Source organism: Adiantum capillus-veneris, chromosome 12, assembly GCF_014529385.1.
Source record: "Adiantum capillus-veneris isolate H3 chromosome 12, ASM1452938v2, whole genome shotgun sequence".
NCBI lineage: Eukaryota > Viridiplantae > Streptophyta > Polypodiopsida > Polypodiales > Pteridaceae > Adiantum > Adiantum capillus-veneris.
Genome location: NC_140942.1, coordinates 125691967 through 125719881, shown reverse-complemented (window position 1 = coordinate 125719881; position 27915 = coordinate 125691967). Strand labels below are relative to the sequence as shown.

At 42.5% G+C, this 27915-nt stretch overlaps 1 protein-coding gene across 1 annotated transcript in view; it reads right to left on the bottom strand.

Annotated features, from left to right (window-relative positions):
* The window catches only part of LOC147446476 (beta-phenylalanine coenzyme A ligase-like), a 75942-nt gene extending 60015 nt beyond the window's left edge, over positions 1 to 15927 (bottom strand). The window contains exon 1 of the mRNA XM_086525686.1: positions 14818 to 15927. Within this exon, the coding sequence (XP_086381812.1) occupies positions 14818 to 15894 (1077 nt within the window). The 5' untranslated portion in view covers positions 15895 to 15927. The remainder of the gene's footprint in view (positions 1 to 14817) is intronic.
* Positions 15928 to 27915: the final 11988 nt, after the last annotated feature.

Below are 27915 nucleotides of genomic sequence, written 5' to 3'. Positions count from 1 at the left end.
CTCTAGAGTCCTCCAGACAATTAGCTCTTAACGCGGATACATCATGCTGGTATGCTCAGATGACATCATGGTTTCAAACACATGGTTTCACCATGGACAGGTTGCCTCCTTTTCAATACTCTCTTCAAGCACCCTTGAGGTCTCTAACACGGGTAGAGATTAATAACTCATCCGTCGGGATTTGATCCAGCTGGACACGAGGAGGACATGGATAGAGCCGTTACAAGAGTTGGCACAAAGATGGCTTTCTATAGAGAGCATCTTCTCCACCTCACGGGGGATGGGTTTGTGATTCGACCTAGCTATATGGACACGCATCTTTCGCATGGTTTGCGTTGTGCCATTGGCCAGATACGCACGTCCTCACATCAGCTCGAGATTGAGAATGGCAGATTCAAAGGGACACCAGCAGATAACAGAATATGCCGCTTATGCCATCTAGAGCCAGAGACAGAAGTGCATTACATATGTCATTGCACAGTGTACTATGAGATACGAGGTCGTTTTCACTGTCTATTCAGAGCAGGTTTTGGGCCTCTATCTAGGGTCATGAGTTATGAGGATCAAAGATGTCTTGGGCTTTATCTACTTGAGTTACACAAGCATAGAGAAACCTTATTGAGAAGAGTTGAAGAGAGACATCCCCAGAGACAGATCACAGATTTCTTTACACTAGATATTGTACACCCAGAAGAATAGACAGAAGAGCAACCAGCGACGGTGGAGAGGTCTACCTGCACTACTGGCATTCTCATAGACCGAGCATTGGAGCTAGGGAGATCTAGACGACCCCGAGGGAGGAGAGGAGCTACACAATTTCGAAGGAGGCTATGGCAAAGGATTCAAGCCATACTCTTTCGTCGTCCAGAGTGCAGATGAAGATGGATCTCTACTCCCCTCCCATATTGTCTTCACATTGTACTGCTTAGTTTAGGATCCCGCAGTATTTATATTTTGTTATCCTAGTTTAATTTATTTTGTTAATCTGACTTTGTATCAGATACGCCGCATTGTAACTTTCTGGTCTCATAGGTCACTTTGGCCTTTTGAAGACGTTAATATAACATTTCATTTCTCTCTCTCTCTCTCTCTCTCTCTCTCTCGGGATAGTTTCCTACAACGTTAAAATTCTCTTCTTCTTCTCTCTAAAACACACACACACACATAAAGAAGAAAGAGCTCATGACAAAAGGGGAGAATGAATTGAAAATTTCTTTGCAAAAGTAGCTTATATAATAAGATCTTTAAAAAATTATCCTTACAACTCCTTTTCAATGAAATGTAATTGACGTATACCTAATCAACTCAAACTCATGATTGTTTTAAACTAAGATAATAAATTTAAATCTTGAAGGGAATCCCATCATGTTCCTTTTGTACAAACAAGACAAAGCAATCAAATCATATAGAGTCAACTTTATCTAATCATTCTTTTGAGTAAATAGAAATCAACTCACATCCAAAAGTCATCATCATATCATCATATATATGTATGTATCTATAGATACACACACACACACACACACACACACACACACATATGTGTGATCTATAGACACTTTTTTGTAAATCTTGTTTGATAGAATTTACAGGTGGGAAACCTCAAAGCGAGGAAAACCCACAGAAAGAAAGGGATACAAAAAGCGGAGCACTATGAGGCTTCGAAGGCTAGAAACAGTCAAAGTAAATCCTGTAGGTATCAAGAGTGATGTCTCCAGCGTCACATAAGCGAAATGCAACGCCTGACCAAGAGATAATTTGAAATAGGGAAAGGGGTCAACATAAGTGCCTTGGAACATTAAGGAGTTCCTATGATGCCAGATGGCTCACAGAGTCCAAAATTTGACCCAAGTAAAGAACACCGCAAACTGAGATTGTGGTGACTGAGAGCACCCAAAAAGCCAAAAGCGTCTGTGAAAAGATCCGGAAGGAAAACGCAGTCGAAGAGCAGTCAACACTTGTCAAGTGAAGGCTCTGGAGTGCCACAGTAAGTGTGGCACGGTCTCCTCAGATTCAAGTCATCCTAGGAAGCGGAAAGGCGCAATATGCCGTGCATGTAGCACACTGCCAACAGGTAGAGCTCCCACCAAGCAACGCCACAAGAAAACACGTTCCTTCAAAGGTAGACGACTCTGCCCAATGCGAGACAATGTGAGTTGCCACCACAAGGATGACTCGGCAAGCGACCACAGCTGATTACCATGATGCACAATCCATACATCAGAATGAAGGATGGCATAGACATTGCCAACTGAAATGCAGTCCAATCTGGTAGTAGCCAGATTCCAATCGGAGAAGCGGGAGTCCACATCCAAAGGAGGAATAGGCGAGTGATCAGCAAGCATCCTTTGAATTTCCCGCCAGAGAGGAGAATAGTGAGGACCCAACCGAAAGCAGGACACCGCATCAGCGAACGAAAGAACATAACCCGAGTCATCAACTACCTGATGCACCTGACAGATGCCTTTTTGGGAAAAAAAATACACTTGGCGAGGAGACCGTTGAACCAAAGTCGAAGCGAAGGCCCTGCTCCAATGCAGACTCTCCAAATGAAGGGAGTTATCCACAGAGGTTTATCCACCATGCCAAGCCAAATGCGAAGTGACAAACTTCCAATCAACAATGAGAGAAGAAGTAAAGGGACATCCAGGAATGTGTCCTTCAAGCTTCCCAAAAACATCCCAATAAGTCGGTTTCCAATGACCAAAAGATGGGGTGACAATGTGCGTACACAAATGTGTGACCATATGAGAGCTTAGGGTTGCTACTACTCCACCAAAACTGATAACAACATAGCTTTCCGAGCCAGAACATGACGTTGCAAGTCCAAAATATTTAACCCTCCAAGCCACTTGGGAGAACACAGCTTGTCCATAGATAGAAGCCGACTCCCTTCGTGCTAGACGAGGTCCGCCACAAATGCTCTAAAATACTCGACATGAGGGACTGCAAGCGCAACCGAGGCCAGGATAGCAAAGGCAAGTAAAACTGCACATAAGCCACAAGGATGCATTGGACAATCCTGAGACGCACATGAAGTGGCCACGTGGACAGTTTCCAATAATTTAACTTTAATACAGATGTTGAAGCACCCAATCCAGTTTCTGCATAGCCGATACATTCCAACCCAACGGATAACCCAAATGGCGAACCAGAACTTGCAGAGAAACAATCTCTCCAGGCCACAATGTCTTATGCCAGTCATACTCTTTTAGAGGCAATAGCTTGGATTTACAAAAATTAACCTTGAGGCCTGCTACCAATCCAAACAAGTGAAGATTATGCATAATTTGTTGTACATCATCATAGTGATTGCGAGGCATAAACAAGGAGTCATCTGCATAGGCCTGACCAACAAACTACCGTCCAGAAGGTAATGTCAGGCCATGTAATCTACCAGCGGAAGTCAAGGAATCCAAATACATAAACAAGGGGTGAGTAGCAATCGCATAAAGCAAAGCGCTAAGAGGGCATCCCTGCCTTACCGACTGTCCCAAAGGCCAAGATTCTATGAGAGATCCATCCAACAAGCCTGCAGAAGTGATGTGTGCATACAAGAAAAGCACGACACAGGATAGCCTAGGCACAAATCCCAAGTGTTGCATGGTATCGACAATATAATCCCAAAGAACAGTATCAAATGCCTTATCATTGTCAACCTGCATAACCAAGACATCCTGTCGAGTATATTTTGCATACTCCATACCAATGATGACTGTTAGGTGCAGCAGAATGAATGTTTAAACTTTGCTCAAGATGAGTGCTCCGAACTGTGCTCAAGGTTTCTTTTGTTCTTATGGAAGGTAAAGCCTTCCGTTCTTAATGAGAGAGTGCACTGGTCATAACAAAGTAAATGGACACTGTGCGTGCACATGTATGAGACTGAGAGATAGAGAGAGAAGAGAGATACGACACCACAGACGTTGTAAAACCCTCCTCCGAAGGCCCCACTCTCATCGGCGAGAGTGGTCTACTATTGATTGCACAAACTGGTACAATGATGATGCATGTGACTGATGCAATTCTAGGCTATGTCGGTGATGACGACGGGGATGGCGACACCGACCTAAGGGCTGAAATCTGTAATCTTTTATCTGCTGTCCAAAAACGCTATGGGCTGAAATCTGCTACAATCCAAAAACGCTGGTTTTGGGGCTGATTCTGCTGATCTTTGTTGCTGAAATTCTGCAGGTCTTAGGGCTGAAAACTGCACTTCTTTAGGGCTGAAAATCGCCAAGGCTCAAATCTGTAAGGGCTGCAAATCTGCAAACGCTAGGAATCTCCAAAAACGCTAGGGCTAGTCAACGGGTGCTAGCTCAGTTGGTAGAGTCATAGCCTATGTGTCTAAGGTCTTGGGTTCAATACCCCCTTGGCAACCTAAAGACAAGTTCTAAGTCCATAAGGACTGTTCCCATATGCGGGTGTGTGTGTGTGTGTGTGTGTGATGGGATGCCTCTCTCCCTACCTGTGAGGCCGTTGTACATAGGGTGTGTGCGTGTGTTTCAAAGTTCTTGTACTCTCAAAAAAAAAAAACGCTAGGGCTGCAGATTGGGAAACGCTAGATTCTAGGGGCTGTTGCTGCTGGCGAGTACTTCTTGCTTGAAGTAAAACGCTAGGCTGATGAGGGCGATGAGTGCTTGATGCAAAACACCAGGGAATGGAAGCTAAGAGATGATGTCTTTGCTTGGAGGAAAGTCCACCAAGGGTCTTGCTTGAGAAGTTGCCTGTTGAGCTTGGCTCTTGCTGCCTCTTCTGCCATTTAGTGCTAGTCTAGGTTTGCTTATATACAAACTTACTCAATTTGCCCTACCTACTTTCCAACAAAAGTCACTTAAAAATAATAAGTGAAAAATGTCAAAAATAGGTAAAATAGGCTAAATGCACTCGAAAATTCCCCTGAAGGATCTTGATGGATTCTGATGGGAATACTTATGATCATGCTGTGTGCAACCAAAGGATATGCATCTACACTAAGTGACTGGGCATGCACGGTCTGCGAACAGACTCACAAAAGTGCCAGATCACTTCCTATTCTAGACTGACTGAGCTGAACTGAACCCTTGTCATGAAGTAGCTTGTGCACATACACATAGGGTTAGATGTGCACGTGACACTCCGTACCAATGATGACATTCGCGAGGTTATCAGTAATATGACGTCGTGGAATGAAGCCGTATTGAGATTGATGCAAGCCTTCATGCAGATAGCACTTGAGTCGATTAACAAGCATTTTTGCCATTAATTTATATACCACAGGCATGAGTGTAATAGGCCGCCAATGAGAGAATTCTTCACACAATGCATGCTTAGGTATCAACTTGAGAAAACCTTCTTTCCAAGAGGAGGGAAATTCCTGTTGTTCTCGAGCTGTATTCATCATGAACAACAGAGACAACTTCAAATAATCCCAGAAGGACAAGAAAAATTCTACAGAGAGACCATCCCAACTAGGAGCCAACCACCAGCCCAAATCAAGCAAGCTGGCATACAATTCCGACTCAGTGAAAACAGCTTCCAAGTCTTGAGCCTGCTACATCGAAAGAATGGGAGTAACATGCGATAGAAACATGTGACGTGCTTGGCGAGCTTCTCTCGTGGAGAAGAAGGGGCCTCAAAAATCTTGCCATAATGAGAGTGTAGGGCTAGTGCTAGCTCCCGTAAAGTGGAAGTCCACTCCCCTAACGGTAATTTAACTCTCCGTATAGCTTGAGACTGCCTAGAGTGATGCAAATGCTGAAAGAATTGTTTAGAAGCACATCCTTTATCTGCAAAAGCCTGTTGACGAGCTGGAGTCTGCCATTTGGCCAATTTCCTCTCATCATTGTGCCGTAACATAGTGCGAGCAGAAAGCAACTCAGTCATTTGAGTGTCAGTAAGAGAAGAATGATTAGCCAAGTGTATTAATCTGCTACAGGCATCTTTGGCCTGATTAACATGTTCCCTTAATTGTGACAAATAATCCCTGCCATAATCCTGGATAACACATTGAACACGCATACAAAGCGGAACCAGGCTATGTCCATATCAACATACATCTGAGAGATCGAAGGCCGGATGATATCCACAATCATAGCGTGAAAAAGCTCATGCTTGAGATAAGCATTATTGACATGCAAAAGTCTCTTCTTGGGTAGACAGTCATTGACATCAAAAGAGCCAAAACGAAGTTTCAAGCATACGGGAAAATGATCCGAGAGACACATAGCATAATCAATCCTCATCTCACATACAAAGTCATCATACTGTTGCATGTGAAAAAGATACCAGTGATCCAGCCGAGCGCAATACATAGATTAAGCATTATACTGAAAAGTGAATCCTCGATCAGCTGCATGCAAAAAGGGCCACAAATCAAGCCCATTACATTCAACATAAACTGATTCCATGATTGCCGTTCCATATGAAGCATGTGAGAATGCCCAATAGTATTATCCGCAAGGTTTGCCCATAGAGAAATGCATTGGAATTTGGAACGCCAACAATAAGAGGAGATGGCACTCTACAATCGTGCCCTATCTGCAGAAGCTGTGTATGCATATAATCCTTCAAATCAAAGACTTCCCCATTAACAATACATTGGATGACCATCCATCCCCAGTTGGGCCATTGAAGACCAAGGTCCGGAAGAGTTCATGTCGAACAAGTATAAACACTCCAGTTGATCCTGCATAAGCTGTGTATGCATATAATCCTCCAAATCAAAGACTTCCCCATTAACAATACATTGGATGACCATCCATCCCCAACTGGGCCATTGAAGACCAAGGTCCGGAAGAGTTCATGTCAAACAAGTATAAACACTCCAGTTGATCCTGCATAAGCTATCCAGTAGCTCGCAAAGTAAGAAGTCAGTCCTACAAATTGATGTTGGTTATGCTCTTGAAGAACCACAATGTCCGCTTTACATGTATGTACATAGTGCCAAGTAAGCCACTTGTCGTGATTGCATAACCCACGCACATTATAGGAGATGCAATTCAAAGAAGTAAGCATTCTATATGGAATATACAGTGGACGAGGAAACGGGAAAAAGGGGGAAAACTCAAGTACCAGTGCCCATCGACACATCCTCCCTAGTTGTAGGTACCTGAGGAGGTGGGTCAAGAGCTGGACCAGGATGATTGAAAATAAAGGCACCTTGCAATGAAGAGGCTTCTCCTGTAACAACTTCCTTGTAAGAGCGAATAACCTTGTCCCAAGCTTCAACCAAAGAAGTATTGTCATTACAAGGGAGTTTTTTCTGAGCAACATTCTTCAAAGGGGGCACATAATTACGAGAAGATGCCGGAATACGAGCTGTAGCGGCTTTAGCGGGTTTCTTGGACACTATCCACGTTTGAGAGGTTGAAACATGTTCTTTTCCTTTGTCTTTAATATTTGGAGAAGCAAAAAGTGCAAACAGTTGTAATTGTTTCCCTTTGTCTTTATTCACCCCAGTTGTCGGGAAGGAGGTTGAAGCACCTTTGGTTTGAACCTCAGTAGAAGATTTCAGAGGTGAGTGAAGTTGAGGGGTAGGGACAGTGGAAGGAGGTGGTTGCAGGTTTGGTTCCGGACATTCAGACTGCATATGACCAAATTTGCCACAACAGAAGCAAGAATTTGCAAATTTGCCCCATTTAAGTTTAAATGGACGCTTTTCAACCATTGCATCCCCACAATTGATTGAAATACCTGCTGGTGTTGGGATATCCGTGTCCCACAGAATACAAAAACGACTTGTGTTTGTCTCCAGCTTAGGAGGGCAAATGACTTTGCCCCGCTGAGCAACCAACAAGGGAAGAAAGTGACGCCAAGTGCGAGGAAAGTCGACCACCTACCCAGACGGGACACTTGTGACGAATGAGGCTCTGATAGTCCTTGGTGAGAGCCAGTACATGGGTCATCTGCATATTGAAGAAAAGAGAAGATATTTCAAGCAAAGCATCCCGAGCATCCATGTCGGCGAGCAAGACTTCATAGAAACCTCGCGCGCCAAAGTAAACCCCTGGGACTGCTTGCTGTTTGAGTAGGAAATCAACCCATTGGCCTACATCCTGAGCCGTAGACATTCTACCCGGGGAAAAAAGAATCACCACGTTAAGTGCATATTGAGCAACAGGATCCATAAGCTCCTGTAAAGGAATGTGCCCTTCCATGACGGGAGCAAATCCTTCCCGAGCTTGATGTGCATCCTCGAAGTCCTCATGCAAACATTCTTTGATAAGGCTTAAAGCATCCATACCCGAAGTTTCCATGGCTTTCCGGCGCTTGTATATACACTGCTCAGTCGAATCCATGTGAAGCTCTCACACACACACACACACTCTTTTTTGGTGTTTTTGAATTTTGACTGTTATTCACACACACACACACACACATAGGCTGACTGAACACAAACCCTGCTGCTTGCACACACACACACACACACTTTTTTTGTACACAAACCCTGTTGCTTGCATACAACACACACACACACAGGATCGGGGCGAAAACTGAACCAGGGCAGAGAGGGTGCACAGAGGTGGACAGCACGCAGAAGCTGCAGAGCACTGAGCATGTCAGCGCACGCAGGGACAGCAGCGCGCAAGGGATAGGCAGCACACATAACGAACTCTGGGAGCGCGAAGAGCAGGTCAGCGCCACAAATTTTGACTGCCTCGCCCACACACACTTACAGTCACAGGGCAGAGCCCGCACAAGCTGCAGAGGCTCCTGCGCAAGGCTGAATCACGCTGAGGGTAGAGGCGCTCTGAAATAATGTATCACTTTTAATATCTATAGACACACACACACACAGATACATATATATATATAGAGAGAGACACACACACACACACACACAAAGTAAATCCGTATGCATCAAGAGTAATATCCCCAGCCTCATAAGCAAAATGCAGCGCTTGGCCAAGCGACAGTTTAAAATAGGGAAACAAGGCAATGCCTTGAAACATCAAGAAGTTGCGATGCTGCCAGATGGCCCACAAAACCCAAAATCTGACCCAAGCAAAGAAGACTGCAAACTGAGACTGCAGAGATTGAAGCGTCCCAAAAAGCCAAAACCGTCTCTGAAAAGTGGCGGAAGGGAAACGGAGCCGAAGAGCAACGGACACCTATCGAATGAAGGATTTGGAGCAACGAAAATCCAACAATAAGCGTGGCACAGTCTCCTCCATTGCACAACATCTGAAACAACAAGAAGGCGCAATACGCCGTGTATGCAATGTGCTACCCACAGGTAAAGCTCCCACCAAACAGCGCCACAAGAAAATACGTTCTTTCAAAGGGAGATGACTCTACCAAATGGCAGACAATATGCACCTCCACCACAGGGATGACTTGGAGAGTGACCACAACTGATTACCATGACGCACATCCACGCATCAGATTGCAGGAGAGCGTAGACACTACCGGCTGAAATGCATTCCGAGCTGACATCGGCAAGATTCCAGTCCAAACAGCGGGAGTCTTCATTCAGAGGAGGAATAGTGAGAGATCAGCAAGCATGCGCAAATTTCTTGCCAAAGAGGAGAATAATGAGGTCCTAATCCAAAAAGAGACCTCGCAGCAGAGAACGAAAGAGCATGGCCGGTGTCATCTACTACTTGATGCACCTGGCATATCCCTTTTTGAGAGAAAAAAATATGCTTGACGAGGAGAGCGCTGGACCAAAGTAAAAAAGAAAGCCTTGCTCCAATGCAGGCTCTCCAATCAGAGGAAATTGCCAAGAGAAGATTGCCGGCCATTCCATTCCAAATGCAATGTGACAACCTTCCAATCAACAATGAGAGAAGAAAGTAAAGGGACATCCAGGAATGTGCCCTTCAAGCTTGCCAAAATGACCTCCCAATAGGATGGCTACCAATGACCAAAGGAAGGAGTGACAATATACGCACACAAATGTGATACCATAAGCGACCAAGGTTGTCGTTGTGCTACCAAGACCGGCAATAGGGTAGCTTTCCGAGCTAGAACATGACTACGGAAATCCAAAATATTCAGCCCGCCAAGGCGCTTAGGAGAACACAACTTGTCCATAGATAAGAGCCGGAGACCCTTTCTGCTAGCTCAGGTGCGCCAGAAATGCTCCAAAATAGTAGACACAAGGGAATGCAAGCCATAGTTACAGGGGACGGGGGGGACGGGCCCTAGCGCCGGGGGATGGCCGTAACCGGGCCGGGAACGGAAGGGATCGCCGAGGGACGGACGGAAATCGGGCCGGACGGGCGAGTCGCAGGGGGGACGGACGGGGTCGGCCGGAGTCGGACGGGGTCCATTCAAAAATTTGCCCGTTTTTAACGGATCTGTGCAGCCCCAACTGCCATATTTTTGGAGCCTTGGCCCTTGGGAGGCTATAAAAGGCTCCCTTGGGCCTCTTAATACTCATAGTCTCAATGCTCATTCCATTTCCCTCAAGCTCAAGGCTCAAGCTACTCAAGTCTCAATCATCAATGCTTTCCTCTCTACTCAATGCTCATTGCTCAAGCTTGAAGCATGACCATTGACTACTCTACACTCTAGTCTCCACTCTCAAGTCTCTCCCTCTTCTACCCACTTTGAAGTGTGAACTTTGAAGCTCTCCTCTCCCTCTTCTACCCACTTTGAAGCTCTCCTTTACTCTCTCTCCACACAAGCTCTCCTCTAACTCTTCTAACTTCTAAGCTCTACTCTCTCGAGTCTCTCCACCATCATGTCATCTCAAGCCAACTCCACTTATCAAGCCGCTTCTTCTCGAAGGAGGCCCGCCGTGCAAACGTGGTCGTGGTGGGATGAAGTCGCCTTTAGCTCGCGTGGCAAAGGTGGCGGTGCAAGACCATGGACGTGCAAGCTATGTCCATACAAGAGATCGGGTGGTTCAAACAAAGTGCGAGCCCATCTTCTTCATGAACCCGGTCACGAGGTGAAGTTTTGCCCTCATGTAGCTCCCGAGAAGAGGTTGGATCTTCTTGAGAAGCTCACGGTGTATGAGGTTGCAAAAGCGGCCAAGAGGGGCCGTTTTGTTGCCGTTGATCCCTCCGCCACGGCGACACCGAGAGAGCACTCAGCAAAGGGAAGCCAACCTTGACGACATCTCTCGAACCTTTAAGAGCCATGGATCTACACCGTCCTCTTCCGTTCCGCATCGCCAAGCCACTCTCAACGAAAATTGGAATCCTAAATTGAAGGAAGAGGTGGATAGGTCGGTTGCCCGATTCTTCTTCCACGACCACATTGCCTTCCATGCTTCGCGGTGAGTTTCCCTTGGCATATGCACATTGCAATCTTCCATTTTGTATTCATAATGGGTTATAACTTCTCGACTCTCGACTCTCCATACTAACACAACATGCTCTATTTTGTGTGGATAGGTCTCCATACTTTCGAACCATGGTTACGAAAATAGGGGAATATGGCTCCTCTTATGTGCCACCTTCATCGGAGAGGCTTCGCACCACCCTCCTTGACAAAGAGAAGCTTGCCGTGGAGCAAGCGGCCCAAGCAACAAAGGATTTGTGGGAGACCAATGGCGTCTCTCTTCTTGTAGATGGACGGAGCGACACCCGCAAGCGGTCCATCCACGGGGTGGTGGCCTACTCTCGGGGGGAGATGTACTTTGTGGAGTCACATGATGCATCCGATAGTGGCAAGGCCGCCGAGATGCTTGCTGCGGAGTCAACAAGCACCATAGAGATCACCGGCCCGGAGAATGTCCTTTGTATGGTTGCAGATGGAGAGGCGTCAAATAGGGCAGCCGGAGCTATCATTGAGGGCATGTATCCCAGCATCCATGTCACATTTTGCATGGCGCATTGCCTCAATAACCTCCTCAAGGACATAGGGAACTTGTCATGGATTTCACCCACCATTGGTGACGCCTCTCAAATTGTCTCCTTTGTGCTCAACCATCAAAAAGTGCGCCATGAATTCTCAAAGAGGAGCCACTTGTCCTTGCTCAAATATTCAGAGACAAGATTTGCATTTAATTGGCTTATGCTAGGCCGCTTGTCTACATGTGGTGGAGCCTTAAGGGGCCTCTTTCTCAGTGATGAGTTCCAGGCCATGCCAGAGTCTACATCAGCAGTAGGATTGAAATGCCGAGAATGGGCCGACGACGCTGCTTGGTGGGAGGAGGTGAAGACTCTTGACGCCATGGTCAAGCCTATTCTACACCTACTTCGAGTGGTGGATGGCTTGCAGCCATGCATTGGCAAAGTCTACGAAGCCATGGATCGGATGATAGAGGCACTTGAGAAGCTTGTGCCTGACCCTGTTCAGCATGCGGAGATTCATGGCTTGTGTGAGTCGAGGTGGAATGGATACTACTCTCCACTTCATGCGGCAACTTATGTGCTTGACCCTGAGTTTCAAGGAAGGAGTCAAGAGACCGACAAGGAGGTGAGCAAAGGATGGTGGCTTGCATTGGAGCGCCTTGAGCCTAGCAGTGACATTAGGCGCAAGATTAGAGACGAGCTACTCAACTACAGGCAAAAGAAGGGCTCCTATGGATGTGTAGATGCAGAGCTTGATCGCAACAAGATTGACTCGGTTTTGTGGTGGGAGGACTATGGAGGAGATGGCCCACATTTGCAGCGCTTGGTTGTTCGTGTCCTTAGCCAAGCATGTACCACTAGTTGCTTGGAGCAACTATGGAGTGTGTACAGCCACATTGCCTCTAACAAGAGGAATCGCCTTGGGGTTCAGAGGGCCAATGATTTGGTGTTTGTGAGCGCTAACTTGCGCATGCTTGCCAAGAGCGTCACACACAAGGCAGATCCTTTCACTGAGTGGGAGATGGCACAAGAGAATCCATCTATGGCCGATACTCTTTTGGAGGAGCTAGAGGAGGATTTCGAGCCTCAATGCGAGCCTCCCGAGCCCTCATACGTCGCTGACGACCTCGACTACGACGACGATGTGGAGATTCAGCAGGCGAGCACTTCTTGAGTTTGATGATCATTGATCACTCGACTCTCGAGTTTAAACTCTTGAGTCTACGACTCTACCTACTACATAGCCCTTTGTACTTTTTGTTATCCTTGAGGCCTCAGGCTTGTCTTAAGTCCTTTAGGCTTTTTGACTCTTGAGCCCTTGTGGCATGCACTTCTCATTTTGTATCCATCAATCATCGATATTTTATTAGCACATTTCAACCTATATGACTCGTGTTCTTTGGTCTATTTAGTGTAAATTTATGGTCAAAGTGATGCTCTATGTGTGTGGCATGTGTGTAGGTCAAAAAATGCCAAAAAAACTCTCTTTTTTTTTTGCCGTTCTGACCCCCGTCCCCGTTTCCTGACTTTTGCCGTCCCGACCCCGTTCCCGACCCCATTCCCGACCCGACCCGCCGTCCCATGTAACTATGATGCAAGCATGACCGAGACCATGATAACAAAGCTAAGTAAAACTGCACATAAGCTTTAAGAATGCACTGGACAATCCTAAGTCGCACATGCAGAGGCCAAGTGGACAATTTCCAATAATTTAACTTGGAGTACAAGCGTTGGAGCACCCAATCCGATTTCTGTGAAGCTGACGCATTCCAAGCCAGGGGATAACCCAAATGACAAACTATGACGTGTGGAGGAACAATCTCCCCTAGCCACAACAGCTTATGCCAATCATACTCATTCAAAGGAAGCAGCTTAAATTTACGGAAATTAACTTGGAGTCATGCCGCCAATCCAAACAAGTGAAGAACATGCATCTAATCTATTGAGATCCTGGGCATTCTTTCTATGCTAGGTTGCATTGGTCCTCTCTCTCTTAGCCATTGTAATTGCTAATCATAATTGCTCATGCATTTGCATATTTTTGCATGTATCTTAACTTGATTTTTCTCATAAATCAAAAAACCCAACGACTTGCATTCGACTGTGTGTGGATCTCCCTACTTTTTAGCTTCGTTTTGAGTCTTCAAGTGCTCACTTTGGAAGTGATTAGCCCCCTAATCAAAGCCTTAATCATGTGTGTGTGGCTATGAAGACAAAAGTGGTGGGATCCACCTCTTGAGGCGACGACCTTTTGGAGCCTGGTCAATGGTCAGAGAGGCCCCATCTATCGAAAGCCTTCAAGGCTAAGCACCAGAATCATTCTTCATAGTTTTTTACTGAGTTTTTGCTCCCTGAATTAACTGCTACAGTTGTATGGTCCTTGGCACATGCAAGGAAAGGACCCAAGTAAAGCAGTTCTTTTCCGTGCAAATTTGAAGAAACCAAAAGGTGAAGCTCAAGACAGCAACTAGTGAATACAGATGGCCCCCTTTTTTTATGTAGTCGATTGTAGCAGCTAGTCAGTCATGAGCTCCCACAGACCAGAGCTTAAGGATTTGGTGTGTGTGTGTGTGTGTGTGTGTGTGTGTGTGTGTGTGTGTGTGTGTGTGTGTGTGTGTGTGTGTGTGTATAGATATATATACCTTCATACGGTCAGAAAACTCTAAGCTTACGAATTATAAGAGAGGCGAATACACTCACAAAAACCCCCACCACATAGTCCTTCCTTTGGCAAGCCAAAAAGGACAAACATTTGCAATCAAAAGACTCTTGCCCCTACTTTCTAGCAATACAGCACATTTCAGCACCAAAAAACTATGGCAAAGAGAAGATACAAGATTGATAGCCAACAAACTAGGAATTGAATGTAGCTGAAACCAAATACACATGCCAAACATCAATTGTAAATGCAAGTAAATAGTCTCACAAATTAATCTGCCAGCCTGGAAGTTTGCATACCAAACCACAAACCAAATTTCCATTCACGGATATCCAAAGCTAAAAATCCACCACCATGTTTGTATGAACCCATGCTATTGTGCAAAAGCAACATCCTAACTCGAAAAGTCTCAAACTTCTACAAGCTATTTACCTGGACGAGGTTGATCCAAGGAAATCGAGAAAGGAAGGAGTCAATCACTTCCCTGCTTAGAGGCGCTGCTCCAGATCCGATAGTAACAAGAGAGGACAAATCAAACTTGTCTACTATGGAAAGCTTTGCAAGTGCTATAACTATTGGCGGGACCGCCGGCATATGTGTAACCCGGTACTTTTGGATGGCTTCTAAGGTTTTGACAAAGTCAAATTTCTGTTGTAGAACCACAGTAGATCCTTTGGCAAGAAGCCCTGTTGCAAAAAATGCCATGCCATACACATGGAACATGGGTATGAGGCACAGATAGATGCGCGCATTCCATGGCAACCCTACTGGTGAGAAATGAAGCAGATACACCTGAGCTATGAAGTTTCTGTGAGTAAGTATAACCCCTTTACTGACCCCAGTTGTTCCTGATGAATAGAGCAGGGCAGCTATGTCATCCTGACTACCGACATGAGGCAAGGCTATCTCTGAATTTGAAGCCAGCAGCTCCCTGAAACCAATACAACAGGGAAATTGCATTGTCTGTGATTGTAGGGTTTTTACATCTGCATACTCCATTAGGATCAATGGAAGCTTGAGGCCAGCGACCTTGTCAAGAAGAGAACGCAACGAAGCAACGAAAACAGCACGCGAATCTGCAGCTTGCTTGGCAATTTCGGTGGAGTGATTGAGAGGGTTTGTGGTGGTGACAATAGCTCCCATGGACATGACAGCAAGCAAGATGATTCCAAACTCGATGCAGTTATGGCAAAGAATGAGAACGACATCACCTGGCTTGACACCGAACTTGCGAAGTCCTGCTGAAGCAAATTGTACTTGCTTCCTAAGCTCGCCATAGCTAATTGAGTGACCGGTCTGGGCATCAATGTAGGCAATGGCGGAGGCATCAAAGTCGGGGTGCTGAAAAATAAAGCGAGGCAGCGTCAGGGACGGGTCGGAAGGAAGGTTTACAGGCTCGCGCTTACTGTAATACACACCATTAGAGCTGCAGAAACCGCTTCTCGGATCGACCGAGGCAGCCATGGCTAGCTGCAATGAGGGTGATGGCAATCGGTCGTGGTGGAACATCTATCTGCTACAGTTCCCTGTTGTCACGTATTGTCTTGGACTCCTTGTCCAGGACAATTTCTATAGAGCCACTTCACATGAGCCTCAAGTTCGCTTTCCAAATATTTTTGGTTTCCATGAGCAATTTTTAAAAATGTAGTTGCATCCAGTTGCAATGATGCTCCGCGGTGAAGGGGAGAAGCAAGCTGAGAATTGCACAAAACGAAAAGCCCAGGGTGTGGAATTTCTTGATAGGACGCTCGATCTTTTCAGCACGCCACTCACCTTTCTAATTTGCAGGTCTTTTCTCGATCGTTTCCACTAAGTTCATATTGCGCATGCGATGAAGTTCATGCTTGCACAACCCATCAAGACCAAGATTGGGATGGGGTCCTTGACAGGTCTCTAAGTCTAATAAAAATCAGAGTCTCTAAACAAGAAAAATCCAGGGAATACACCTTTACCATTATTAATGGCTTGAATCTATAGCCCTAGAAGAAAGACCTATCCCTGTTTCACAACAAAAACGGGACAATATTTAAAAATGTAAGACTGTTTCAGCCTTATAACTTCAACAATTTGGGCTAAGATATTCTCAACCAACACTTTTTTCCTTCTAACCGATGTGAGGGCACAGCCACTGGTGAACTCCTCTTCCAATTGGAGAAGTTTACTAAATGCTTTTAGTGCACGGAAATGGATAGTTACCTGACTAATCAGGTCCACCCATCCATGATTGACAACCTTAGCCAATCCCCACTTATCACCCCGCACTCACACATGATCCTTTTGTTTCTTAATTACTACCATATGTGTTTTAACACTTAAAATAATGGATTCCTTTTTAACTTCTCATCATAGTTATCCATTAAGACAAGTCATTGAAATCAGCATTGAAAACAATCTTTTACATCTTTAGACTTACGACAATGTACGGTCACTTATAATATATCTTGAAAAATCCTAACACGTACTCCACTTGTCTCAAGCACACCTATACATGGGTGAACAAAAAACACCCTTCCTTTTTCTCTAATTTCTCCATCAAATTTTAAGCTTAGAATATAAGTATCTTGAGCTTAATATTTATTCTATTTATTTTCTCTTAGAAATTTCATTTCTTCAACTTTATATTACTGGTTTAGACTTACTGTAATTTTCTTAGAAACTTTTGACCGCAAAACCTATTTATTTAATTAATTTTTAATTTTGCAAATAGGACTTTTGATCTATTATAATTTCCTAACTGATTGATTAATTATGGTATAATTATCACAAGTCGATAATGATACTTTGACCTATGGTAATTATCTTGATAATTTTCCAACATAATTATCTAATTTTTTCCTTTCTTTTTCAGCTAGAATTGGTCTAATTTGAATTAGATAAATATCTATATTAATTTTCTAACTTTAACATAATTATCATAGCTTCTTTATCATGTAAACTAACTTTGATAAATAGCACCTAATTATCTAACATGACTTACTAATTTTTTCCCTTTAATTTTCAGATAGAATTAGTTTAATTTGACTTAGATAAATAATTATATTAATTTTTTAACCTTAAAATAATTATCATGATTTTTTTATCATGTAAACTAACTTTGATAAATAGCACCTAATTATCTAACATGATCTATTAATTTCTCATTTAATATTCAACTAGAATTAGTCTAATTTGACTTAGATAAATAGCTATATTAATTTATTAAACTTAAGATAAATATCAAGGATTTTTTATCATATAAACTAACTCAAATAAATAGCACCTAACTATCTAGCATGATTTACTAATTTCTCCCTTTAGTTTTCAGCTAAAATTCGTCTAATTTGACCTGGATAAATAGTTATATTGATTTCCTAACCTTAAGATAATTATCATGGCTTTTTTATCATGTAAACTAACTTTTATAAATAGCACTTAATTATCTAGCATGATTTATTAATTTTTATCTTTAATTTCAGCTAGAATCAGTCTAATTTGACTTAGATGGATAGTTATATTAATTTCCTAACCTTCAAATAATTATAGCAGCTTCTTTATCATGTAAACTAGCTTTGATAAATAGCACCTAATTATCTAACATGATTTACTAATTTCTCCCTTTAATTTATGGCTAAAAATAGATAATTTCAGTTTAATTAAGTACTTAGATTAATTATTTGTTAATGAGTAATTTATCGCGCGTTAGAAAGTTTCTAATAGTATTTTCTAAGTGTGATAATTAACTTAAGAATTTTTTAGCTAATTAAGTAAGTTTCCCATCAATTCTTTGATATAAAACAGCTAATTTTTGCCTGATTAATTACAAAAACTAACCAAAAAATTAAGAGATAATTTTTCTAGCTTCTTGATAGTCTAATCGAGTTTTGATAATTATCTTATATTAATCTAAGTTTAATTAGTATAATTACCCTTAATTTAAGACCACAAAGATTAATGTCAGGCCTAATATGGCTTAATAATTAATTAGATTCATATTCCTAATCTTAATCTAAGTTATCAATAAAATATTAATAATTAAGAGAGTAATCTAGATTGTATAAAGTTTAATCTTCTTAATAAATAAAATTAATTAAGAAAATAAAGGTAAATTAGCATAATTTTGCTAATTAAAAAGGGATTAGGCTAATAATCGTGGATAATCAGTTAGAGTTTCTTCTTTCTAGTGATTTTTTAGTAGAGTTCTCTCTATGTGAGAGAGAAATGGCCAGGACTCCGAGTCTAAGTCAGAATGAGAGGCCTAGGGCCTTATTTACACTTTTTATGGGCCTTCTGGACCTTCCTTGACTAGAACAGCCAGCTGCTTGCAGCTCAAAGCAGCCCCCAAGCTCAAGAAGGCACCATCTATTGCTATCCCTGTCCCTAGTAGCACCTGCAACCTCCTCCCACAGCTTGCCTGATTAAAAACATCAACCCTGCTAATTTTTTTGTTATTTTTTGCTAATTTCATAAATATCTGGGAGGCCTTAGTAAATGTCTATGGTTAAATGATTACTGTAACCATCAAGTCTATGCTTAAATGATTACTGCAACCATCAAGTCTACGCTTAAATGATTACTACAACCATCCAATTTTTCTTAACAATTTAATTTACATCGAACCTTCCGATGGAACTAGCGGGGTCAGTTTTTGTCTGATTTTAATTCTTAAAATTCCTAGTCCAAAGTTTGTTGTGCTTAAGATTCCAAAAATGCCATTTTTTATTGCTTTTGAGATAGTGTTTTTACCTATTGATAAGACCAATACTTTCTCCTTAAGCTTTGAGTTTATCCATGGCTGCTAGAAAGGTCGAGACCGTACAGTAGACTTGTAGTGTGTGTAATCAATAAACATAAATAACCACATCAATAAGACTAAAAAAAAGGATGCGGAAAATAGCAATGTTCGAATTTTAAAAGCCTTGTGGTACAATTATATCTTCCTGATTGAAGTATGGATTTAATCCCCTTCTAATTTAACCAAAAGCCCTTCTATGCAAGCATTGTGCCTAATACCTGCATCCATCATAAATCAAACAACTTTGATTAGCCTTTAATTTATGGACTCCAAGTGTCATCGAAACAGTCCACATGTTATAGACGCATAGGATTCCATGCACATGCTTTTAACTAGCATAAGAGTGGTGGCCCATAGCTTTGCAAGCTTCATTTGAGATGGTGCTTCTGTTAGGGGAGAATGGAGTGATGGGGGTAAAAAAGAGGATGTTCGCGCGCCATGCAAGTAGTGCCCGAGTATATCACTCATGTGGCACTATCAGCTCATCCAGCTTAACCCGGTTCCATCTTTACCCATGATTATATGCCTTTTTTGGTTTTAAACCAAAGCTTACAAAAGTTTCTTAAGTAGATATCCTTTCACCAACCTCCAAAGTCCAAGTCTTTCAAAGCCATTGATGCATAACTCTTGTACCATCCTTTTGATGACTTGGATTGCATTTTGGTATGAAGAGTAGGAAAAAAGGATAGGTTTTATCGGTGACAATATCACTTTATGAGCCTATCTTGATGGTCGATTGCTACCTCTCTGAATGTACTTGAATATTTGAGTTGAAACAATTTCGTCTTTGTCATGCTTGCTTCTTTGATGCTACCATCTTCGACTTCAAGTTGCATGCTAAGGAATGTTGTCTTATTTTCTATTCCATCCTTAAAATATATCGCACTATGATAAATTGTTAGACAAGGGGGATAAATCGGATAATGTCCAAGAAAGGAAGAGTTGTCATGGTTGTTGACCCAGAGTATATCATCAAAATACCTAAAGGCAGTTTGTAGTAGTGCTAGCTTATGCTTAGTTTTTGGATCTTGTAATCTAGCTGAGATGTATTCATATTCCAAGGAGTGTAGATATAGATTGCGCAAGCCAACCCCGGTGGTATGTCATTAGCTTGTCTACAAGTATTACCATTACATTGAAAAATCACGTTGTCCACAAGCCATAAATTGATAAAAATAGCTTGTTTTTTAGTAATGGAGATACCATTCTCATAGTCTAAATCGGACCAATTACCAGGTACATAAGTAGTTGGGAGTCTTTTGAAGGAAATATACTTCTTATGTGAATGGTCATAGGCATATGAGCTGAGCATGGATATTCTGGTTTTTACCCCTATGAGTCCTTTCGTGGGGAATTTTTTTGCTTACATCTACTGAAAAAACAAAGGAGGCTTTCTTAGGAAGGTTGATGACTACATCATATAGGGAGTCCACAATCCACCAGGATTGGATTCTAATGTTGTGGCATAGCAAATCTTTTTTGTTTAGAAAAAAAGCCTTCTTTTCAATATGAGGAATGCATGTTTTTAGTGTGCAGGCTAGTAACAAGGACAAATCTACAAAACAACAATCTTCCCCATTAATTATCCATCTAAAGGCTTTTTTGTGAGTGTTATAAATGGCCATTATGTAGCGATTGGTGATGTGCTTACAATGTGAAATAGCTCACAAATGGAGTATACTCTTTCTAAGGCCTTTACTTGGGATTCCCCATGTGGAACAAAGTCTAGTTTTGCTAGCCTTTGTTTGGCTTGTACCAACATGTAAGCCTTGCATACCAGAACATGATTATCTGCTTTATCCAAGCAGATAACGAAAAAGGTTTTTCTTCAATTTGTCCACATCTTGATCTATGTTTGGGATGTTCTTAATAAACTTGTGTCTTGGCATGTTTATGTAGGAAAAAATCCAAAAAAGCTTTTTGACCTGATCCATAAGGTAATTTATAAAAATCACCTTGTCTTTTATTAAGATGAGAGTTAGGTTCCATAATTCTTCACATGTTGTGTGAATACATAAGGATTGAGTAGGTATATGGTTTAACTCTTTATGAAAGACATCTTGAATATATGGTTCAAAAGGAACAAGATCATATGTGAGTACATGTTGGATTTCTTCAAAGAAGCCCACCATCCCTGATCTACGTAGGCACACATGATGTGACTCAAAACAAAAAATAGATTTGGCATTGCATACTTTTTCTATAATAGACCCTAAAAAAGTCTACCCAAACATATATCGTCAAGGTTACATGCATATTTTCCTCCCAGTCCATCCGCAAAAAGACTAATGAAACTCCTTACAGAGCTGATGTCCAAAAAAGAATTAAGGTATCTTATGTGATGTATGAGGGGGCTAGCCATAGGCGGGTGTTGGGCCAACGTCCTTCTCCCAACTTTATCTTTGATAACGAGCTCCTGCAATTAGAATTACAAAAGATTTTTCGCCGATTGGGCACATCCTCGAGTGTAAGTAGACCTGCTTCTAGGAGTAGGTAGATTTGAAGGAGTGGTATGCATGGTGGAGGTTGATGGGCAAGGTAGTTAGGTACGTAGTGTTCGGTACAAATTCGGTTCGTAAGGTACGTAGTATAGAACGGATTGAGTTTTAAAATATGTAACAATTCGTACTTTTTTTCACAAAGACTAAAACTGAGAGTACTTCATACATTTATATATGCATTCACCAAGACTTTTAATAAAGACTAGCAAATCAACAATAGACCATTGCAAATGCCAAAAACTAGAGTCCACGACTCTAACCGAACAATGAAAACACAAAGCTGAGCTTAGCTAACCGAATAGTGTTAGATGTCTGTTGTCATGGTCACATAAAACTAAGAGCATCAAAATAAATACATAATGAATCATCATAATCCAAGATTGAAGTCTGAAGTGCTGACTCTAATAAGTAGTAAGTACTACAAACCGCACACTGCACTCAAAGCTGGCACCTGCAAGAGAGGAGCACACGCTGCACTGTACCTGTATCTCTGCTAAAACCAATCGCTCTCAGCTGTAGCAAGGCATTTTTCAAAAAGAGAGGCCTAATCGGCTTAAATAGAGCAGTCCAAAAATACCCAACCCACAACAATAACAAAAAACCGTGTATGGAACCTATACATACGTACTGAACCGTACTGTACGGATGTACGGTACGGATAGAATCCATACGTACGTATGGATGCAACCTTGTTGATGGGGGAGTTTTGCTAGGGATCGACGATTTTTGGTTGACTACATATAGAATAGTTGCCCGATGACTCTGATGGAGAAACAATTGGAGTCCATAAAGGGGTTGGGGGTTCAGTCGAATACATCGGGTTCTGATTTGTAGATCTCCCTCCTCTCCCTCGGGTGTGTGCGTCCATGAAGGATCCCTAACTCCGAGCAAGATTTTCCGAGCAATCTCTAAACCGAGCAAAAGAGTAAGCTACAATAACAAAATAGCAAGAAGATCTCTTAATTTTTAGCACACAAACCAAGGGAGCGGGTAGAGGTGTTATTTTTCACGTGATTTCAATGTTCTGTTGTAGCTTATATATATACAATCACTAATATGTAGACACTAAGCTGGCAATGCCCAAAATTTAAATTTTGTGACATGTCAATAGAAAGATATAGTGCTATTACAATGAATGCAACTTGCGGACGACGATTGTCCATGAGTTGCAAACCCTCTAATATGCAAGTCTAATGAGCTAGTGATGGTTGTAAAATAGTAATCTTTGCTATGGGCTATAATAGCATAAGGACTATAATAAACAATTATAAAGATACTAGCAATTTTTCACAAGCATGAGTTCTACAAACACTTTAACTGTGTCCATTCTAGAAACCTCTTTCTCAATTTTAGACCAATTTGAATTGTGTGAAGCTAGAAACCCCTTTCTTAGAGCATTGGTAGAACGCTCCCATAAAAAAGAATAACTTTTTTTATTTTAGTTGTAGTTACAAATGTAGGGCCCATGGAAAATAGCTAAAAAGGAAAAAAATAGTATTAGAACACAAGGGTAGATCTACGCTAACAAAAACAAAACAGTTTTGACAAAATCTCTTATAAAAAAGAGCTCCTCATTCTCTTGGTTTTTTTTTTTCAACATCATAACATTCTACTGGATTGACCCAACTAGGTTTGGTGTGGGTGCAAGCTTGTTGCCTCTACTAATAGGGTGAGTAATTTTGGCATAAGAAGCCATCATTCCTCCCTCTATTATCTCCACATTGTGAAGTATGGCAGCATCATGTCAAGATTATCGGACTACAAACATTTGGAAAGGGCATAAAAATTGATAAAATATATAAAAAATAGTTCAAAAATCCTACAAATTTGTAATTTTTTACTTGTACTTCTTGTTTGCATGTTTATAAGGAGGAAGCTCAATGGTTTAGGCGAAAGAGAATAAGCGACTTTCTTGAACACGACCCTCTCAAATAAAATTGCATGGGCACATACCAATAATAGTGTTTTTAGATGGTGTCCCAGCCAGGGCTTGCCAAAAACACACTTTTGTAATTGAAGAAAACAAGGGCATACTAAAAACTAATCAACTGCTATGTCAAAATTTGAAGAATTTCCTAATTTTATTATTCTTCAAATCATGCTCAAAATCTAGCTAGAATGTTGTAATTCTAACTCATAGGTGTCTACTTTTAGCTTGAACTTTTCTCCAATTTGGAGGTTGATCAAGGGCAGGCTCGAGATACACAACTTGACCATGCGTGTAGAGTAGGTAAACAATCTTTGTCTTGCATCAAGCTTTCATTTGATGCCTTCGTCATATTTGTAGGAGTAGCTCATATGTAGGCTGGTTGCAAAGAGAAGGGACCATCACAGTGATTGTGGGGCACCCCCCTTATTTGTTGTGATGTAGACATGCACATAGTGCTTTCCCATCTGCTAACACTACCTGCAAGAGACACCATCTACTAGGAGATATAGTTGTGGGCTTAATTTGTATCACTCTGGATTCTTCCCTCTCATACAACCTATGGCCCTAAGGATTCTTCACCCTTTGTGCCAATTGTGCCCCTTTGGATTGTTTATTCTTTTCCATGTTCCCCTTAGGATTAACCACTTGCACTCCCTTCGTGAAGCTAGGACAGATTCTTCATGAAGCCAGATATCATTCCAAAACCATAACACCTCTTACCTTCAAAGCTCATTGTGTTGAGATTGTGTTATTACAATCACTATGGGAATGAATAATCTGGATGATAGTGTAAATCTTTTAAAATCTTCTTGGTGGATCCGCATGCGGCATACATCTTGGCAAGTCACGGGCCTACTATTGCGCTTTTTTCAGTGTCATGTTGGAGACTCTCTCTCTCTCTCTCTCTCTCTCTCTCTCTCTCTCTCTCTCTCTCTCTCAATCAACAAATCGCACCAATACTTATATAAGTAAGACAAAAAGTTCCTAAACAATCAAAGTACAAAGTTACACATGATTCCAATTTCCAACACCAACAAAGAGGTGGAGGTCTTGATCTGTCTGATGACAGTAGCTGGTTGCGGCAACAAAGGCCACAAAATTCAAAAGTTTTGGGCCAGCCAAAGAATTGTGGACCCCCCTTGAATGAAGAACAACATTGAATTATTGCACTAGGCTCAATAAGCAGGATCATCATCAGCGGGTGAAGCCTTCTTGGATTGTGGGTTTCCCTCATTAGGTTGAGGAGGGATAGGGAAGGTGGCATTGTTGTGTCATCAACATCGTAGTCGAGATCAAGAGACTTCTGCGCAAATGAGCCGTTCGCAAGCTACGTTTGGCAGAAAAGCGCAACCTGGCCCAGCTTACCCCACGAGCCACCATGCCCCTGTCTTCCCATGATCGGCTACGTGAATGGCTGCATGCATCAGAATGACGACCAACCGTACACATATCGCGCCAGTACTGCTCGTGCAAACATACATGTTCCAATACATAATCACGTTAATCGGCTTCCTCAAGAACAATACATGGAAGCCATTATTCATCCAATGTTAGCACAGAACCCGTATAATATTTGCGGCCGGTATGTTGCCACAATGTCGACCACCAATATGAGTCCAATTTAAAAGCCCGCACCTTGTCGACTTGCTTGCAGCTGGCAGCCGGATATCATTCAGCTCACGGATGAACTGCACACTGATCAGGCTTAAGTGCTAAAACGGGAGCCTTGAGCCGGTTGAAGAGTCCTTTGGACTAGCTGTAGTAGCAGGTTTAGAGGCGCAAGCCGCTGTCAGCAAGATGCCAAGACGTCGTCTCTCTCTCTCTCTCTCTCTCTCTCTCTCTCTCTCTCTCTCTCTCTCTCTCTCTCTCTCTCTCTCTCTCTCTCTCTCTCTCTCTCTCTCTCTCTCTCTCTCTCTCTCTCTCTCTAGCACCGCGCGCCGGTGCGCGCACGTTACGACAGTTCAAGGCTTGTTCTTTTTTTTTTGAGAGAAACTGCTTTAGAAAATGTTAAAAACTGGAATCAACGAAGATTTCATTGATTTAAGTAGTATATGGTATAGTATGAATAAATAGTAGTCTGCAAAGCAGGTCTCTTTCTATCTCCACTCTGAACACAACTAGCTGTCTATCTGGGAGTTCTCTCTCTCTCTCTCTCTCTCTCTCTCTCTCTCTCTCTCTCTCTCTCTCTCTCTCTCTCTCTCTCTCTCTCTCTCTCTCTCTCTCTCTCTCTCTCTCTCTCTCTCTCTCTCTCTGCGCCAAACATTGCATGAGTGAGAGCATGCAGGATAAAATTAGTGTCATGGTGGTTGTGGATTAGTAAGAGGCAAGGCAGGGCTGTTTTCAACCTTGGTGTGCTTTGGCCAAATGTGGTGTCGTGAGGACAAAAGCATAGAGGTGGCAACGATGATTCCAGTAGCAGATCGACCTATATTGATGCCCAAACTCTGGACACGGAGAGAGAGAGAGAGAGACCTTGCCCAGCTGCAACGAAGAGAGCAACAACAAGATTTGCACTAAACGAAAGGCTACGAGAGTCAACATAGGATTTCTGCAGATGCCTTGAAGGCATGTGGCTTTACGAAGATGCTCACAGGGTGACACAATCCATGCTGAGATTGCCAGTCAGAGAACGGTGTCGAGAGGGAGCGATTTCGGAGCGAGGGTAGGGTGCAGAAGGCCTATTGAGGAGGGGGACGCAGAAGGTGTCGAGGCGCAGTGGGGTGATTCGTGAAGGAGACCAAGATGATTCCTAGAGAAGGGAATCTCCTTGGTTAATTTTTTTTTTAAAGACTTACGAGTAGTAGTAGTAGTGTGCTTTCCAGTTATAGCACTGAAAGCATTCACCTAATGTTGTAGCACTCAAAAATAAACTTATGGCAACCTTCCCTTGGCCTTCCAGAAGTGTTCCAAGGCTCAAAAAGGTGGCCTTTTGAATTTTGTGGGTTTCCTGTTGTAGTCCAAGTCATGTTTGTGCTGTTCTACAACAATGCTCTTATAGACGACGATGGGAACCAGAATAGGAGGGCAGCGTTGCGACGATCGAATTTATAATACAGCTCCAGATTCTCTCAATTGGTAGCCCATAATTGCTTGATGAACTTGTTCTTCTACATTCCCATGCCCCCGCCTGCCATGGTCGCTTCAAGCACAAACCTATCTCTCTATTCTCACTTGTCGCTCCCTGCAATATCGCAGAATTTCTCTCTCTCTCTCTCTCTCTCTCTCTCTCTCACACACACACACACACATTCAAGGATTGTCGGGATCTTTACGGTCTCTTGGGATAGTTTCTGGGGGTGTGTGCGATAATAGAAAGAGTAAAATGGTATAGCTTTTCAATCACCCAAGTGTGGTAGATTGGTTATGCCATTGCCCTCTTGAATGACAAGTGTGGTAGATTGGTTATGCCATTTCCCTCTTGAATGACAGGTCTTGAGTTCAACTCTCCTCATCTCATAACCTCTTGGGATAGTTTCTTACGTTGATAGATATTTAAGGTCTCTTGGGATAGTTTCTTACGCCGCCAGTAATAGATATTAAAGGTCTCTTGGGATAGTTTCTTACGCTGCCAGTAACCTTTGTCTCAGCTTAATATCGTGCCGTTTCAATTTTAAATATGTTGGTTGAGAGCAAGAGGAAAGGGAGAAATTTCGCACCAAAATAGAGAAAATAGTGCAAAAACCCAAAAAGATAACCTAATTTGTTAGAATTTCCTCTTGGCAAATTCAAGGAAAGGAATTTTGTATGTTTGGAAAAATGTCTTTTCATGAACACTGATGAGCAGCTACAAGCCTAAATATGGTGCCTATGGCCATCAAGTCCATAATAGCTTTGCAAGAAAGTGACCCATTCATCCTTGATCGATCTGATAGGATGGATGGGGTAATAAGGTTGTACTTTGGAACCTCAGAAAGAAGCTTATCATAAGTAACCTCATCAAACAAAACCATAATATTATGGAACTTCTCCTTCCACTTTTCCTTGCTCCATTTCTTCTGCTTCTGCTTCCCCAATGCCGCCTCCTCTGTTCTTTCTCTCTCTCTCTACCACTGCGCACCGACGTGCACCCTTGAAGGTACTTTAGATGGTGCAATTTAGATGGCAGTCATGTGTCGCGGCAAAAATGTTGCCGAATACAAACCGCCACGAGAGCCTCTCTCTCTCTCTCTCTCTCTCTCTCTCTCTCTCCACTCGCCGGCATCTTGAAGGCAATTTAGATGGCAGCCATGGGTCACGACAAAAATGCTGTCGAATACAAACCGTTGGGGAAGATGAGTTGCAACACGGGTGTGCTAGGAAGTTGGCAACGCATGTGGAGGCCGCCAACA